This window comes from Propithecus coquereli, unplaced genomic scaffold, assembly GCF_000956105.1.
Source record: "Propithecus coquereli isolate 6110/MARCELLA unplaced genomic scaffold, Pcoq_1.0 Scaffold763, whole genome shotgun sequence".
Classification (NCBI taxonomy): domain Eukaryota; kingdom Metazoa; phylum Chordata; class Mammalia; order Primates; family Indriidae; genus Propithecus; species Propithecus coquereli.
The window spans coordinates 199,296-217,453 of NW_012153763.1; the positions used below are offsets into that span (position 1 = coordinate 199,296).

Below are 18,158 nucleotides of genomic sequence, written 5' to 3' on the forward strand. Positions count from 1 at the left end.
CCTCACGCGGCCCCCACACCGTCCACACACGGTTCCTCATACGTTCCACACACGGTTCCTCACGCGGCCCCCACACCGTCCACACACGGTTCCTCGCACGTTCCACACACGGTTCCTCACACGGCCCCTGCGCCGTTCACACATGGTTCCTTGCACGTTCCACACATGGCTCCTCGTGCGGCCCCCGCGCTGTTCCACGTGGGTCCTCACAGGCCACAGTTCCTCGCAGTCCCTCAGACGGTTCCGCACACAATTCACGTGACTCCTCTGCGTCCCCAGCAGTCTGTCACGAAGCTCCCGTGCATCTCCCCAAACGCTTTTCCCAGGTCCTCAAGCAATGCCACGCTGCTCCTCGCGTGCTCGCCCCCACTCCACGCGCACGCTCCGCGCCCTCCGCACGCCGGCTCTCACGGCTCCGCACGCAGCTCGCGCTTTCCCCGCGCCGCCCCGCGCCCGCCTTGAGGCCACCCCGCGAAGCCTTCCGTCCGCGCACACCGAAGGCGGCTCGCCAGCGGGTCACTCTCACGGCCCATTTTTTCCCTTTCTAGAATCCATCCCGATTTGTAACTATGTTCTTATTTTTCTGTTTCCTTCCCCGCCGCTGCGGACCAGAGACCTGCATCGCGCACCGCGGCCCAGCTGCTGGCCCAGGGCCGGCTCAGAGCAGGCTCAGCGCGTGCGTCTGAGCAAGCGGAGGGGGATTTCGACCGCTGAGACCCGCGTGGGGACAGCCAGGGCCGAGGCGCTCTGCTTCCAGCCCCCTCCCCTCGGGACTGAGGAAAGCAGCTCACCTTGTTGGGTCCAGAGTCCTGAAAGTGAAAAGACAGAGTCTGAGGACCTGGAGCGGGGCTGGGGCCCCAGGGTGTGGGGAGGGGGCACAGCCTGACTCCAGACGACGAGGGAGCAGGCAGGGCCTGGGCTCATGCCGGATGCCACCACCCACTGCCCGCCGTGGCTGGCCACCCGGAGCTGATCCTGACAGGCCAAATGCCAGTGTGGCCTCCCAGGCTGCCACCCCCCAGCGGTCTCCGCTCCACCCGTGACAATTTCAGAGCAGGGTGGGGTCTCCTGAAGGTGTCCTTCCCTGGCCTGAGGCCTGGTGTCTTGGTGGGTGGGCAGTGCTGCTTGTCCTGCATGACCCCCAGCCCAGCCCCTCACCTCCAAGGGCCATGGGCTCCCCCAGAGGACGGACAAGACTGGACCAAGCACGGTCATTGCTGACCACAGCCCTGCCCTTCCAGAACGTGAGCCAACGTGCTCACCATGGCCCATGGTAACTCTCAGGCGGGCCCTGTGAACAAGGTGACACATCCCCATTTTACAGGTAGGGAAACTGAGGGTCCAGGGAGTGACAAGGGTCACTGCTCCATCACCAGCCTTGTGACGCTCCCCTGCTCTCTGGGCTTTCCCTTGGACCCCGCGGCCTCGCCGCAGACGGGGCCTGGGAACAGGGATGACAGGCTCCCAGCACCGCCGCAGTCCGTCCCGTCCGTCTAGGCCTGGAAGCTGGAGCCAGCTCACCATTTCCGCCAGAGCGGAGATGACCTTCCCCAGTGTGGTCAAGGACTTGTTGATGTTGGCTCCCTCCTGTGTGCAGAGAGGACGGTGGGGACGTCAGGAGGCCTTGGAAGCCTCTTGCCCCAGAGCGATCCCCCGGGCCTGAGGCCACCAGCCCTGACTGCTGACCTCTGGGGCCACCAGGACGTGGGTCAGAGGCCAGACAGAAGCCCACCCACCGAGGAGAGCAGTCGGTCCAGCGTTTCTCCTTGGCTGCATCAGAACCCCGGTGACCGCCCACACCTCCCCGCCGGAACCGTTTCCAGAGCCCCTGACAGTAGGGGTCGGGAGAGTTAACGCTCCCCCTCCTGACACCCGAGACTGTTTCGACAGGGGGTGGGGTCTCCCCAGACGCTGGCCCGTGGCTCATGGCCCCGCCGCCTTGCGGCCCACGCTCCTTTGCGGGGAAACGAGGCACCGCTGGCCCCGGCACTGTGAGGGCGCGGAAGGTCCTACCCTCCCGCTGGTCTGTCCTCGTTCACCCAGAGCTGGAGGCCTAAGGCCCCGGCCTGTGCCCCCCACCTCCCTGCCCAGGCTCACCCTGGGGGGTCCCCACGCCCCTGCGGCCCCAGGCTGAGCCCTCCCACCCGCAGCGGGCGCAGCGGGCCAGGCGGGGACCCCGGACCCCACCAGCCGGGTGAAGGGGGCAGAGGAGCCGCTGCACCCGGGGGGCCTGCAGCCCAGCCTACCTTGAGACGCGTGCCCTTGGCGCCCGTGGAGTCGGCCCGCTCGCTGCCCGCCAGGTCCACCAGGCTGATCTTGCTCACCTGGAAGACAGGGTGAGTGTGTCCGACGCAGGAGACACCACGAAGCCACAGCTGGGGACGCCATGGCCAGGGTGGCCTCCGACCCCGCAGTCTCCCCGCACCTCTGTCTGCAGCCCTCTCCACGCTTCACCCGAGTGAGGTGCGAAGCCGCCTTCCCCAAGAGGCCGCGTGGCCCTGGTGCCCACTACGCTGCCTCCACACGCTGGGCACCCTTCACACACGGCACTGACTCCCTGCAGCGCCGGCGAGGCGCGTCTGCCACTGTCCCTGACCTCCACAGACAGCCCTCATCGTCGGCGGTGGGATTTGAACCCAGCTCCAGAGAGGGCACAGCCACGGCTCAGCTGCCGCGCAGGCGCCGCCGGGCCCAGCGTCCCCGGCACTGGCCGGGCTCCCTGCAGGGCTGCCTCCTCCTGGGGTGTCACGCGCGTCCCAGGGGGCACAGGCCCTCCCAAGCCGCAGCTGCAGGGCAGGACTCGCCCCGGTGTGCACAGGCCGTGGACACTGGCGGGACCGCTCAGGGCCCCAGCCGCCCGCAGCCTGCACCGGAGCCTCCGTGCACCACTGCGCGGGGCCGTGGTTGGGAGAACGCGCCAGGCTATGGGGACCTGCACCTGGCACTGAGTGACGCTGGCCTCACCCGGGCCCTGCACCCCTCGGTGGGTCCTGAGAGGACCCCGCTGCCGGGAGGCGGCTGAGGGGCCCCAGGAGTCGGCCTGGACGGCGGGTGTCGGGGAGTCCCAGTCGGAGACGGGGAGATTCGGCACCTGCCCGCTGCCCTTCCGGAAGCCCTCAAGACTGATGTCTAGGATAAGGCCCCGGGAGACGACGCCCCTGCTCCACTGAGGACGCCGAGGTGCGTGGGGAGGGCATGGGGGCGGCGCTCGGCACAGACCTGCCTTCGTGCCTGCGGAGGCCACGCCCGCCAGGAGGCCCTGCTCTCTGGACGGAGTCGGGGGGCCATGTCCTGCCAGCCTGCACCAGGGCCCCCGCCACCTCTGTGGCAGGCACTACCCACTGTCACTGCCACCCTCTGAGGGCCACCCAGCTGTGGCTGTGTCTCATCCTGTCCCCCGGCCTGCGGGGGCTGCACTGTGGGACAGCACTAGGGACTCCCCTCCACAGCCCCCACAGTCTCCCCCAAAACAGCCAGACCCCAGGTCCACCGTGGTCCCTCAGCTCGGGTCCCTGCCACACCCTGGTGGCCCCACATGCTGAGAGGAGGTGGCCGGTGCCCAGCATGAGGACACCGCCCGCACCTCACTGGGCCATTTGGCTTGGCGTCCTCGTCCTGCCCTGACACCCTGACCACGGCCACTGCCTGCAGGTGCCACCCCCTGCCAAGGCCGTGCGCTCACCTTCTCTGTGGTGATGTTGGTCTCTGCATCGTGGCGCTTCTGGGTGAAGATGATGTTGAAGACGGCGTGAGAGCGGCTGCTGGTCTCATTCATGTTGGTGGCTGCCACGGTCCTGAGGGACAGGAAGCCACACGTGGTTACCCGCGTCCCGTGGTCGGGGATGATGGTCACTGGGGGTGCCGCCCACTGGACCTGGCCGTGGCATCGGCTCCCAGGCTCCTGGCTGCCCTGCCCGGCCCTGGCTGCACCCCCCGTCAGAGCTCGGGCGAGGCCCACACCCGCCTGCCCACCGTGGCATCCTCAGCCCAGCCCACGCCTGGCATACGGGGGCGCAGAGGCTGGGAGAGCGTCCCGCTCCCGGGGGACCAGGGAACACAGGTGCCGCACAGCTGGGCAGGAGCCCCCAGGGCCCCGACGTGGGAAAGCCCACCCAGGAGGGGACGGGGCTTCCATGTCCATCCCAGGCCACGGCCCGCGCCAGCCGCTCTGGGAGCCCCACCCACAGCCGCGAGTCCTGGGGGAGAGCCCAGGGCTGTCCGACAGCGGCCGGAACTGGTCCCGCTGCCCCCGGCCTGCGGGGACCTCAGGGGAGTCTCCCGGCACTCGGCGCCCCGCGGCAGCCCACCGCCAGGTCACAGCCAGGGTGTCAGGAATAGCGCCCTGGGGGCCAGCAGGCGGTGTGGGTGGCACTCAACACCCAAACCTCAGAAACCAAGACTGGCGTGGGCGATCGCCTCACCCTCTGGGGAGTCCCAGGTGGCAGAAGGGCGGCACTGTTGTCATGACGACCAGGGCGTCCCAGGCGGGAGGCCCAGGGCAGCAGCGGCTCGTGGCCGGCAGAGCTGCACCGCTGACCCTTCCCCACGTGTCCCCAACACCTGTGCCGCTCCCGGCACAAGGGCCCCCGCGCAGTCTCTGGACTCCTGGGCCCAGCAGAGCAGCCGCCCTCGGGTACCGAGACCGGCCCCACCGAGGCAGCTGCCATAGGCACTGCTGGCACCCCCAGGGCGCCTCCACGGCAGGGCAGAGAGTCCCCATGGAGGAGCAGCCCTGCGGAGGTGACAGTGGCCCCTGTACAGAAGGGAGCCGTGGCCTCCCGCAGGCTGCCACGTGCCTGAATGTCTCAGGCACCTGAGGCCACATCTCCACGGGGCCGCCAGACAGACCCCACGGGAGACCAACAGGTGCCCAGTGTAGGGGCCGTCCCTGGGCAAATTGGCTTAAGCCCAGAGTCAGCGAAACTGGGTGTGCTCTCCTTGGCGCCAGAGGTCAACAGGTCCGCACACGGCCTGTTGGACAAACAGAACTATTCCTCATGACAGATAGTTTTATGATAGATAACCAAGCGCCTGGGGTCTTGCAAACAAGCCAAGGCATCTCATTGTCCTGCATAGGGTAATGAGATAAAGAAGTTAAGATACAAGAAGTTAAGATGCAAACATCTGCTTCCCTTAAGCAATCATCTGGAAGGAATGAAAATGTGTTTCCTCAAGACGCCCAAGGTAGTCATGTGCCAGGAAGTAGCTGCCGGACATAGAAAAACTATATAATAAAGCGACTGGTAGAATTATCTACTGCAGTCTTGTATGTCCTTGTGTGTGTCTGTGTGTTTCTTTCTGTGTCCATCCCCCATTCTGCAATCCGGGCCGGCTTCCTTGGAGGAAAGACTCACAGCCAGGCGGGGAGGGGAGGGGAACAGGGAGTCACCCTCACGCACCTGGCCTTGTTCCCTGAGTCCATGAGGTCCTGGATGTCATTGTAGGAGGTGACGGCCAGCTTGGAGAGGTCCTCCACGTAGGGCCCCAGCAGCGGGTGCTCCCTCACGCGCAGGTTGCCCTTGTTCTTGGGGTTCAGGAGGTCACGGACGCGCTCACAGTAGATCTCCATGTAGCTGACCTGTAGGGTGGAGGCCGCGCCATCAGGGCCCCCGCGGTGGCGTAGGGGGCCAGCCAGCTACACGCGTGTGCGAGGTGGGGTGTCACCAGCCTTCCCTCGCCGTGGCCATCCTGGGCTCTGTGACATGTGCACAGCGGGGCCACCTCTGCCACAGTGAGGCCCAGGCCCCGCGGCGCCTGTTCCCGCACCCAGCACGGAAGAGGCGCTCGACAGACACGGAGGACCGCCCCACGCCCCGTGCCCTGCGAGCCTCCCAGCCGGGCGTGGGCTCTCGGGTGTGGGTGTCCCGTGGTGGGTGACAGGCTGGGGCCCAGACCCGTGGTGGGGACTTGCTGCCAGTCAGCACGGCGCGACCGCCCACCCCAGGAGTTCCCCAGCCCCGCGCGAGGACTGCGGGGGGACCCACCTCCACGGAGTAGGACATGTTGTCGTTGGTGGTGTCGTTGATCCGGGAGAAGAGGTCCTCACAGAGCTGCAGGCCGAGGGGACAGTGTGAGGCAGGGGCTGCTCCCTGGCCGCTGCCCCAGCGCCTCGCGCACCCTTAGGATGCGGGCGCCGACGGAAAGGCGCTTGAAGGCCGGGGCCAAGGGGCCGCGACTACTTCTTAGCGCAGGGTCCCCTGGCCGGGATCCAATCCTCTCTGGGGGTCATGGGCGCGCACAGGGCCGGCTCCGCCATCCCACAGACAGCCTGGGCCCTCCCCCAGCAGGAGCAGAGCTAAGCACTTGCGGAAGGGAAGGGGCGGGTCTCCGCGGTCTGCAACCTGCTCCCAGGCCCAGCGTGGCTCCCCCTGCCCCCGATGCGCTTGTCCACCCGGCTCCCTGCTGCCTGGGGCCTGCTCTGGGGCGCCTGCCCGGGTCCCCGGGCCTCAGCTGGTCCTGCCCTGCCTGCCGGGCCGCCCTCACGCGCCCACCGCCCTCCCCGGCCGCGTGCCTGCGGGATGATGCCCTGCTGGTCCTTCTCCTGCTTGCCCATCATGGTGTAGGACTTGCCGGCCCCCGTCTGCCCGTAGGCAAAGATGCACACGTTGTAGCCCTCGAAGGCGTGTTGCAGCATCTCCTCGCCGATGTCCCGGTACACCTGCTTCTGCGAGGCATAGTTGATGTCCTCGGGCTGGGGACAGAGGGAGGCGGCTGCAGGAGGCTGCGTGGGCCTGAGGCCCCGCCCGCCCTGTCCAAGCAGCCAGGCGGTGCCCAGGCCTCGGGGTGCCGGGGGCAGTGACGCCTGCCCCCACCCTAATCCCGCCTGGGGCGGCTTCCTGGAGGAGGGGCTCCCTGCGTCACAAGGGGGGGATGAAGAGCAGCTGATCGAGGCCAGCGGGCAGGCAGAAGGGCGTCCCAGCAAGAGCCCGGCAGTGGGACACAAACCAAAGTCCGCTCCGTGTGACAGTGGAGGGAGGGACAAGAGCTAGGGCTGGAGGAAGCAGAGTCAGAGACCCAGGGACCCCCAGGCCGGGCTGGTGTCTGGACCGATCCCGAGGGCAGCAGGGTGCTTTAGGGAGAGGGCAGCACGGCCAGCCGGGGCCACGCGGGAGGAAGGCAGGATTGGACAGGGGAGGTGGGGAGCCCTGGGGCTGTTCCTGGGGGGGGCGCTCAGAGACGTGCAGATGAGGAGCTTGGGTGGGGGGCTCGTGCCTTCTGGAAGGATGCAGGGGGTGGTGGGTGGTGGGCCGGCCCCGCGTGGACTGGACGTGGGAGGAGGGAGGGAGCCTGGGTCTCCCAGCATGCACGGCCCTGGTGCCCGGCGGCTGCAGGGTCCGCGTTGGACAGTCTGAGTTCAGGACGTCTGGGGAAGGTGGCGACGGCAGCAGATGGACACACAGCTCAGCCCTGGCCACCGCCTCGCTGGGGCCAGCGTGTGTCCTTCTGGGGAGCAGGGTGGGGTCCCCACCCCATTAGAGGGGAGCATGCTCTCAGAGATGGCCCCCAAGGTCCACACGGCCTCCTCGCCCCTGCCCTGGCTCACCGAGGTGTGTGACCAGTAGGAGTAGTCGAAGCTGAAGCTTTTGGGCGTCTCCTTCGGCTGTTTGGGGTTGACGATGGCTGCGGAGGGAACGCGCGTGGTGGTCAGCGCTGAGCTGAGAGGGACCCCAGCCCGCTGCAGTCTGCACCCCCAGAGGTGGGAAAGTGGGCCTCAGGGGCCTCTGGCTCCCCACAGGCCAGGCCCCAGAACCGGAGGGGATCAGTGCCCCACTCCCAGGCAGAAGAGCCGTCTCCGCCCCTCTCTTCGTGGGGGACCCGCTGCCCGCGATGCCCCAGGATGTCGCGGCACCAGCCTGCGGGGCTCGGCGCTGTCCTCCGGCCGAGGGCCCCTGAAGGTGGCCCGGGAGGATCCTCCTTGCAGACACTGGGCCCCACCCCATCCCTGGGGTCCCCCAGCCCTGCCCAGGCTGCCGTGCTCCGGCTCTGCTTGCACAAAGCCTAGAAGCCCGGGGAGGCCAGAGCATCCTGTCACACTCCTGTCCTGGGCGTTCCGTTGCAGGGGACGCCACAGCTTGTTCGTTCTCCTGTCAGGGGATAGTCAGGCTCTTTCTAGGTTTGCTACCATGAACACAGCTCTTAGGCACTGTCCTCTGCACGAGCCCCTCCTCCCCCCGCCTCCACCGAGCTTCCAGCCCAATCCCGGGCACCTGGGCAGGCTGCAGCCTCACAGAATGTCCATTCCTCAGACCAGGAACAAATTCCAGAATGAGCGATGAGGCCGTCACCCACGGTGCGTCCCAGGAGCCCCCACCCCACCTGCTACCTCCCACCCTAGTCCCCAGCACTTCCCAGGCCCTGGACAGGTCTGGACCCGGCAGACAGCATGTCCTCAGCAGCCAGACAGAAGGACCCGCTGCCTGGAGCACTGTCTGAGCCGGGAACGTCTGTGCTCACGGAGGCCCCTCCAGGCCAGAGGCAAACCCATTCCTGAGTTTTCCCACCCAGGAAGCGCACGGCCAGTCCTGGCTCTGGGGCCACCTGGGAGACCGGACCCTCGTCACCCCCTGCTTGGACACGAAGTCCACGTCTGTCCATCCCTGGGACTGGCTTCCCTCTCAGGCAGGGGCTGGGGCACAGCACAGCCTCGGGGACAGCCACACCCTCCCCACCGGCGAGTGCCCAGGGTGACCTGCTGCCGTCACCCAGGAGAGGAAGAATCCCCCAGTTACAAACTGTGTCCCTTGAAATTCATACGCTGAAGTTCTAACCCCCGAATCTCAGAGCGTGACCTGATTTGGAGAGAGGGTCCCCGCAGACAGCCAGCTGAGATGAGGTCCTACTCCGCGGGGGGCCCTGACCCGGTGGGACGGGTGTCCTTGCAGAAAGGGGAGTTCAGGGACAGACACCCACCCCAGGAGGAGGCCACGAGGACGTGAAGGCAGAGACCAGGGTGAGGCTGCTGCAAGCCAAGGAGAGCCAGAGGTTGCAGCAACTGCCAGGAGCTGGAGAGAAGCCAGCACAGATTCCCTCACAGCTGGGAAGAACCGACCCTGCTGACACCTTGATCCCGGACTTCGGGCCTCCAGACCCGCGAGCCAACACGTTTCTGCCATTCGTGGTGCTTCGTCACACGGCCCCAGGAAGCCGTGCCCGTCTGCCTGACCACCCGCGGCCGCTGCCCTGTGCTCCGTGGCTCTGCGGCAGGCACCTGGGCCGCTGGCTCCGGCCAAGCTCCCTGCTGACAGCACAGGGCTGGCCCAGCCTTGGGCGCCGCCTGGCCCAGACCCTGGCCTAGGGAGTTCAGGGCAAGCCCGGCACCCCTGGAGACCAGCAGGAGGGGGCGGGTGACCCAGCACAGCCCCGTCCTCAGAGCCACAAGGGGGCCACGTCCATGCTGCCCCCCGGAGAGTGGGCTGCCCTGGTTTCGACTCCTGCTGGGACCCGGGTGACAGCGCCACGCACAGCCGCCAGAACCCTGAGCGCAGAAAATGCTGGCGCCGTGGGAACAGCAATCACTGCGCCGTCCTGAGTGCAGCCCCCGAGCTGGGGCCTGGGGGGCTCCACAAAGAGGGTAGGGCCCCTGCTCACACCACCAACACCTGCCTCTGCCCCCTCCCGAGAGCCTGGTCCTACCCACACCCTGGCCCGGGGCTCCTGGCTTGCACGTGCCCAGCCCGGGGGCACAGACCGTGCTCTGACGGAGCCTGGGGCTGAGGTGCTCGTGCGCCGTGTGGGCCTGAGCGCCGAGGTGGGGCCTCCCGGGTACACAGCACAGGTGCAGCCCGAGGATCCCGGGAGGGCAGGGTCTGTGGACAGCGAGGGGGACCCGGGCAGGTCATGGCCCCACGCTGCAAGTGGTCCACGGGGAGAGTGTGCCACAGGAACACCCGGCAGGGTCCCTCGGACCTGCCTGTCCCGTGCCCCCAGCCCCTCCCCCACCCTCTGTCACCACAGGTGGGCTCCCAGCTCCAGAGGGGACATCCTCTCCCCAGGTTCCAGGACAGACTGGAAGCCGGGACCCCCCAGGCCTGGCCATCCACCTGCACCTCCAGCCCTGGAAAGGGTCCCCCAGGGCCTGTGGGCGACGGGCCACCCCTCCCCTCCCGCAGCCGCAGCTTCTCCCTGGGAGGAGCCGACCCAGCTGGAGAAAGGGCCTCCCTCGCAGGGTCCTGAGTCCCTCCTCCTGCGGCGTGAAGAGTGAGCAGGCAGTCTCTCGGGCCGCGGGGCTGGGCCCAGTCCCTGCTCATTCAGAGGCCCCATCCCCGCCCACCAGGCAGCCAGGCCCTGGGCGGGCCCCACGCCAGGCTCTGCTCCGGCTGCACAGGGGCCGCCACCCAGGGGAGGACAAAGCCCAAAGCCAGAGCAGGAGGCACCGAAAGGGGGTGAGAGGACGTCAGCGGAGCCGCAGGACGGGCTGTTTTGAGCCGGCTCCCCCCAGCAGCCTGCTTGGGGCTGAATGTGTCCCCCAAACACGCCTGTACAGCCCCGACCCCCAGCGGGGTGGTGTCCGGAGGCCTGCAGTGGCGCGCCTTGGAGTCCCGGCCTCTCCTCGCGCTCTGAGACTCCGGGAGCGTGTCCGCCCAGGCAGGGCAGGCTGTGCAGGCTGACCAGGCCGCCCCCCCCCCACCTCCTCCAGCACTCACCGACAGGCCCCCAGCCTCCCTCCCACGGCGAGTGCACGCCAGGCAGGCCTTCTCAGGGCCCCGCCCACCCGGGGTCGCGGCTCCCACCTGGGGTCACAGCTCACACCTGGGTTCACAGCTCACACCTGGGGTCGCGGCCCCCACCTGGAGTCACAGCTCACACCTGGGGTCGCGGCCCCTGCGCATCCTCTGGCTCCCCACTCTGAGGCAAGGGTCACACCACTTGCACTTTCTCTGGCCTCAAAGGGCCAGGCCAGCATCACCGCCGCGGCGGGCGCCGTTGGGCAAGCGCTCGGCCTGCCAGGCAGGGTAACGGGAGGTGCGCTCTGCTTGTCAGACGGTCCAGCGAGGCTAAGCCCCCACGCCCCTCTGTCAGCTTCCTCCCCGACCTCTGCACCCCCCCACAGTGCATCCTGGGACCGCCACCTAAATAAACTCTTGGCCCCCAAACCTTGTCTCAGGGTCCAAACAGGCAAGACCAAAACCGTCCGTAACGGGCAGGATGACACCCAAGGGCGCAGCGGGCTCCTGCCCCACAGCCCCACCCTGGACTTAGGCAGGGCCGCCTCTGCCTGCCCACAGCGTGACAAAGAGCCACGGAGCTCCACGGGCTTCCGGAAGGATCACGCCCAGCCCAGACTCCACCTCCACAGGCCCTGACATGCCCAGAACATTCTCGAAGACACCCAAATCCTCACCTCCCATAGGCCCGGGAGACCAAGCCTAGGGCAGCAGCTTCCACCAGACCTGAGTGTCCTTCCCTTCGGCGCCCGCCCCCCGAAACCCGGCAGATAACAGACAAGGGGGGTGTGGGCTCTGTTGTCAACACCCAGAGCACCGGGTGCTGTTGGCGCCACGGTTCGGTGCAGCTGGGGCCACGACAGCCGGAGCACACACCGCCCGGCTGAGCCCCGTCGACCACAGGGCTGGGAGGGAGAAGGACCCGTTCCTGCTCTGAGACGCCAAGATCTGGGGCCGCTGTCGACCAGCAGAGACGACTCCAGCACTGGTTCACTTTACCTGGCCCCCAGCTGAGCCCACCTGACCGACGGCGTTAGCACAGGTGACGGCTTCCCTTTTTTTTTTTTTTTGAGACAGAGTCTCACTGTGTTGCCTGGGCTAGAGTGCCGTGGCGTCATCTTAGCTCACAGCAACCTCAAACTCCTGGGCTCAAGCGATCCTCCTGCCTCAGCCTCCGGAGTAGCTGGGACTACAGGCATGTGCCACCATGCCCGGCTAGTTTTTTCTATATATTTTTAGTTGTCCGATTAATTTCTTTCTATTTTTAGTAGAGACGGGGTCTCACTCTTGCTCAGGCTGGTCTCGAACTCCTGAGCTCAAACAATCCGCCTGCCTCGGCCTCCCAGAGAGCTAGGATTACAGGCGTGAGCCACCGCGCCCGGCCGATGGCTCCCCTTTCAGGGACCAGTGCGGCTAAGCCTGCCTGTCGGTGTGGGCGCTGCCGACCCTGGGGTGCTCACGCGGTGAGAATTCCCAGAGCTGCATGCGGGGTGTGTCCACCTTTCTGGATGTCTGTTGCACGTCAACGAGAAAGTCTATAGCAAAGGGGGCCAGCGCTCTCTCTGCCGCCTCCAGCGGCTGAATCCCGCGTGCTGAAGGCACCGGCGCGGTTCCGTCCTTCCGGCCTCCTCACAATTGCCTTCCCACCCTCCTCCCCATTCACTACGTCTGCTCCGGGCCTCCCACTTGTTGGAGGTCGGAGATGACTTACAACGAGAAACAAAGCAAAGGAACAGACAAAAGGAAAAAACTTAAAACCCTACAGCAGCGGAAATAAAATGAAAAATCACATCCGTGCATACCGGTTTGAATGGCATCCCCCCAAAACTCACGTCCCCTGGGAACCTCAGACCTTTAGCAAAGGGATGTGCTCTGTGAAGTTCGGATTTAGTCGCGGGGCCACATGTGGGGGGGGTCTTGCAGGGTCACACGTGGCCTGAGGCCGCAGGCTCCCCACCCTGGCGTGGGCCTAAATGCAATGACGGGTGTCCGTATAAAAAGGCCACATAGACACAGAGACACGGGAGGGGCCACGTGCCGATGGAGCCAGAGGCTGGAGATGCAGCCACAAGCCAAGACAGCGGCGGCCACGTGGGTCTGGCAAGGTGGGGAGGGTCCTCCCTAGAATCTCGGGGGTGAAGCCTGCTGACCCCTCGCTTTTGGACTTCCGGCCTCCAGAACTGTGAGGATAAACTCCTGTTTCTGTAAGCCCTCCAGCTGTGCCCATCTGTCACGGCGGCCGCAGGCCCCCAGCGCACCGTTGACGGGGAGGGGGACGTCACTCCCGGGGCCGGGCCAAGTGGGCTGCGGAGTCCAGCCGGGAGGCGCAGCGGCCCAAGTGCCCGGCGCCGAGGCAATCAGGCCAGTACTCACTGGTGGTGCTTCCGGACATCTGAATGATGCACTTGGAGTCTCGGCTCATTTCCCGGGAATTGAAGGGGCGGACACGCACCGCCACCTTCACCGAAGCCCCGGCCATCTCCGCGGCCTTCGTCGGTCACTCGGTGGCAGCGAGGGTGGGGACACCTTGGGGAAAAGGAAAAGCGAGTTAGAAACTGTCTCCGAAGAGGCGGGACCAGTGCTCTGGCTGTCTCCACGCCCCTCCAAACCCAACCACATGACGCAAGCACGGGGCATCCATCACAGGACGAGGGAAGAGAGGGGCAGCCGCAGGTGACAGATGGCACGAGTTCTAGAAAGCAGAAAGCCAACAGGACCAGTGGAACCCAGCCCGGCCAGCCTGGAGAGCTAGAACCCAACACCGCAAACCAGAACCAGCCCTGCCGTGCCGTGTCGGTGACCTTCAAACCCGGGGCAAGCGCCTCCGGAGGGGCCTCCCCTGAGGACACAGACCTGGGGGCTCCACGCCAGGTCGGTGCCAGGCCCCCTGAGCGAGCGCTGGTTCAAGGCCAAAACATCAAGGATGTCGTACAAAGGAGCAGTGTTCCGGAACGTCCAAGCCCACCTCCGTCCCAGCAGGAACACGGTTCCGAATCAGCAGCAAAGAACTTTACTCGGAAATCAAAAGAATGGGGCAGACGGCCCCAGGCGACGTGGCGGAAGCCTACATTTCAGCACAATTCATGAAAAAGGACAAGCGGAATGTTCCTGCCTCACGCCAAGGAGAAGCAACCTTCAAATCACCACAAATCTGCACAAGCCAGGAGCGGGGCCTGGCCCTGGTCCTGCCTTTGCCCGGCGGTGTGCTTTAGCTCCCTGGGCCTCGGTTTACAGATCTGTGGAGTGACAGGGCTGAGGTCGATGGCCCCAAAGTGATTTTGCCTCTTGGGTCCCGGGACTCCGAGGAAGGCTGCCGAACATTCCCACAAAACGACGGTGGAGCAGCCCCTTTGAAAGCCTTTCCAGGGCACCCTGCCAGACGCCGTGGTTGTCACCCAAGGAGGACGTGGGGTCTGGAGGACAGGGGTCCCGGCAGGAAGAGAGAGGCCCAGGTCACAGACGTGATGGCTACGGAATGGGCAGAGCTCCAGGAAACCGACTCGTTCAGCCTGGCGTGAAGAGGAACTCTCAGGGCTCCCGCCTAGAGCTGTCCAAAAGGATCGTGGGCACTCACTACGTGGTGAGGCCCCTGTCATGGGAGGCATCCAAGTAGAGCAAAGGCTGGGTGGTCTCTATGAAGCCCTTCCACACTGACATTCCACGAAACGCCCTTCTGAAAAGGCGAGCTTCTGCCTCCGCCCGTGAAGACGGGACAGGGGCCTGAGCACCTCTGGCTGCTCCCTGGGGACCCCGGGACCAGGAGCAGGAGGGGCCTGTCCGCAGATGGAGAGGGGACCACAGCGGGGCCTGGGCCAGTGCGGACTCAGCTCTGACTCCCAGACCCAGCCCGGGCCAGTCCCCTGGCTCCCCAGGGTTCCCCCGCAGGACAGGCTGGACAAGGAGCAGGGCTGGGCCCCGGGCAGACAGCTACAGGGCAGGGAGAAGCTCCAGACCCCCCTACACTCAGGGCAGACGAGTCCCCGACGTGGCTGGGCTCGTGGCCGGCCGCAGCACAGCCCCTCGCGGCCAGCAGGTGCAGCTGCGTCTACACTCCACGCCCTCCATTGCTGTTCCATCTGCTCATGTCCACGAGTGACCACCCGGGACTGGACAGAGGGACCCACCTCTCTGAGAGGTGTTTCCTGACGTTGAAAAATCTCTGCACTTTCGAAACTGGAAAAAAATCTTCAGACATTCCAGCCAGGTTGGGAGGAAGAGGGAAGCTCGTGGGCCCCTGGGAGCGCAAGGCAGGAATGAGCAGCCCACCTCCGCCTTTGCAGAGGCTTACGTCCGTCGACTAAGGAGTCCCCGCACTGACAGAGGAAATAATCAGAAATGAAAAAAATATTTATGAAAACAGATGTTCAATTTAACATTGCACAATTTCGGATCTCCCCAAATTTAGCTATATATTATATATTCAGTGCAATTCCAATAAGCAAAATATTCCAACAGGGTTGTCAACGGAATCTGGCAGAACGAGAGAATTTTGAAAAATCAGAACAAAGACGGGGAAACATCCCCAGCCGGCCGCCACACGTCCTGCAGACCGGCAGCCATTTCCACGTCTGGGAGCGGCCTGCGCAGGTCCACGACGGACGGGCACAGACACACACAGAGCCCACACACACCATACACACCATACACCACACACATCATACATACACCATACATACACCATACACACCATACACCACACACACCATACACACCATACACCACACGCCCCACACACCCCATACACACCACACACCATACACACACCACACATACCATACATACACCACACACACCATACATACACACACACATCATACATACACCATAGATACACCATACACACCATACATACACACACACACACACACACACACACACACGCGCGCGCGCGCGTGCGCATCCAATAACGGAAAGGCAGCACTTCAGGGCCCGGGGCAAGGCAGGAACTGGGACCACTGTCTGCACGACACACTGAAACACAAAGCCAGCACTCGACCTTTAAAAGCAGGGCGAGAGCACACAGCGGTCTCTGTCGGGCTCCGGGGCGGGCACCGTGCTTAAGGTGAAGTGCAAGGAGCGGGGGCGGCCTTGCTGGGCAGCGCCCCCCCCCCCACGCGCAGCCGAGGGGCTGGAGACAGGCGAGGCAGGGGCCGCAGCGCGGGGACGCAGTGCGGCGTGGGCGGTGCTCGGGGAGGGGCTGCGCAGACAGAGACATTCCGCACACGCCTCCCTGGCGCGTTTGCATTCCGGGCACGGGGCAAGAGGCTGGAGTCTGCAGTCTTCGCAGACAGAGGCCGTTGCTGAGGGACGGAGGCGGCTGCCAGCTTTTGGCCAAGAGGAGTCAACTTGAGACGCCGACATCTCCGAGAGGAGCGGGAGGAACTAGATGAACTAACGGCCAGCTCTTTCCCTAAGATGCTGGCCAAATTCCGAAGGTATGAAGGGTGGAATTTTAAAAACCCAAGTAGAAAGCCTCTGAAAACCGAAGGACTCTGCGGCATCCAGGTGCTGAGGAACCAGGATGTGAGGACAAGGGTCCCCAGCCGTCACACCGGGGCCTGACGCGGGACAGAGCCACAGGCGGGAGGAGCCTGCGCAGGCCACAGCCTGCCCTGACTCAGCCTAGTCTCGGCCGGAGTCAGGGATCAGCGTCACGCCAGCTGCCTGGAAGGGAAAGGGAACCATCGAGGACGGCGCATGGCACCTGCAGCCTCCGCACGCTTTGACGGCAATGTCGGCATTGAATCAAAACTTACGAGGTATGAAAAGAGAAAGGCTCTACGATCAAAAACAAAGAGGAAAAAGAAAGCAAAGAAAAACAGGAAAAAAAGAAGCATAGCAGGCCAGGCACAGTGGCTCACACCTGTAATCCTAGCACTCAGGGAGGCCAAGGCGGGAGGATCACTTGAGCTCAGGAGTTCGAGACCAGCCTGGGCAAGAGCAAGACCCCGTCTCTATCATAAATAGAAAAAATTAGCCAGGCATAATGGCTCACACCTGTAGCCCCAGCTACTCGGGAGGCTGAGGCAGGAGGATGGCTTGAGCCCAGGAGTTTGAGGCTGCGGTGAGCTTGGCTGACACCACGGCACTCTAGCCCAGGTGACAAAAAAAAAAACAAGACGAAGAAGAAGAATACCTACACATTGTCTAGATATAGGAGTTATTAAACAAGGACTTTAAAACAACCATGACTAATATGTTCAAAATAAGAGAAAAAAGGATGGAGAAAATAAATGGAAAAAGAGAGAATTGTACCAGAGGATTGGAAACTAGGCAAAAGAATCAGATGGAAATTCTAGACCTGAGAAACACAGTAACTGAAATTAGGAGCTCACGAGATTGGACACAGCTGCAGGCAGCGTCGATAAACTAGGGCAGAGGTCCCTGACCTTTTTGGCATCAGGGACCGGTTTCACAGAAGACAGTTTTTCCACGGACGGCGCGGCTGCAGGCAGCGCTCGGGTGGTGATGCGAGCGACGGGGAGCGGCCATGCGGACCCTCACTCGCCCACCGCTCCGTCCTGCTGCGCCCTCCAGTTCCTGAGTTCCATGGAAGACAATTTTTCCACGGGGTAGGGGGTGGATGGCAAAGCTCCATGGCCCCGTCCCCAACAGGCCACAGACTGGTACCCATCCTCAGCCCAGTGGCTGGGACCCAAGAACTAGAGGACATGTAATAGAAAATATAGAAAATTTAAAAACAGGCTAAAAAGAATCAAAAACACAGATGTGAGAGTCAGAAAAATTTGAGACGCAGTGAAGTGGTCTAAGATGCACACAACCAGAATCTAAAAGGAGCAGCAATGGACGGTCCGAGTGCTTGTGCCCTGCCCAAAAGTCACGTCCCCCCGCCGGGGGTCATAGCGGGTGGGGCCTTTGAGCGGTGACGAGGTCGTGAGGATGGAGCCCTCGCGAGGGTATTAATGCCCTGGTTAAAGGGGCCCAAGAGGGACCCCTCGCCCCTTCCGGCGTGTGCGGACACAGCAAGAAGTCACCAAATCTGCCCGGGTCTTGGACTTCCAGCCTCCGCAGCATGAGAAGTAGATTTCTGTTGTTAAAAGCCACCCAGTGCGTGGTGTTTCGTTACAGCAGCCTGAATGGACTAAGACGGGAAAAGCAATATTTTAAAAGACAATTCCCACGAATTGTCTAAAACCGCTTACGTATAGCAGCCCCAGATTCAAGGAGTTCGGCAAACACCAAGCAGGGTACACACACAGAAAACTGAAGTATGTCGTACAAGACTGCTGAGTACCACAGGTGAAGGGAAAGATCTTAAAATCAGCCAGAAAAAGAAAAGACACGTAACCTTTAAAGGAGCAAAAATAAGATTGACAGTTGACTTCTCGGCAGAAATAATGGAAGCCGAAAACGAGGTTGCAAGGTTTCGACATCGTCACGTAAGCGGTAAAAGGAATCATTTGACAAGGACACGTGTTGTAATTGCTGGGGCAACCATTTAAAACGTACAAAAATAATGAATAACAAGTTGAT

The 18,158-nt window shown here is 63.8% G+C and overlaps 1 protein-coding gene across 1 annotated transcript in view; it reads right to left on the reverse strand.

Annotated features, from left to right (window-relative positions):
- KIF1A (kinesin family member 1A) overlaps positions 1-18,158 on the reverse strand; it is a 98,033-nt gene that overhangs the window by 61,017 nt on the left and 18,858 nt on the right. The window contains exons 2-10 of the mRNA XM_012662424.1: positions 13,038-13,190; positions 7,544-7,620; positions 6,512-6,691; positions 5,985-6,050; positions 5,400-5,578; positions 3,683-3,794; positions 2,247-2,324; positions 1,522-1,587; positions 792-809 (exon numbers count right to left, since the gene is read on the reverse strand). Coding sequence (XP_012517878.1) covers positions 792-809; positions 1,522-1,587; positions 2,247-2,324; positions 3,683-3,794; positions 5,400-5,578; positions 5,985-6,050; positions 6,512-6,691; positions 7,544-7,620; positions 13,038-13,143 — 882 coding nt within the window. The 5' untranslated portion in view covers positions 13,144-13,190. The remainder of the gene's footprint in view (positions 1-791; positions 810-1,521; positions 1,588-2,246; positions 2,325-3,682; positions 3,795-5,399; positions 5,579-5,984; positions 6,051-6,511; positions 6,692-7,543; positions 7,621-13,037; positions 13,191-18,158) is intronic.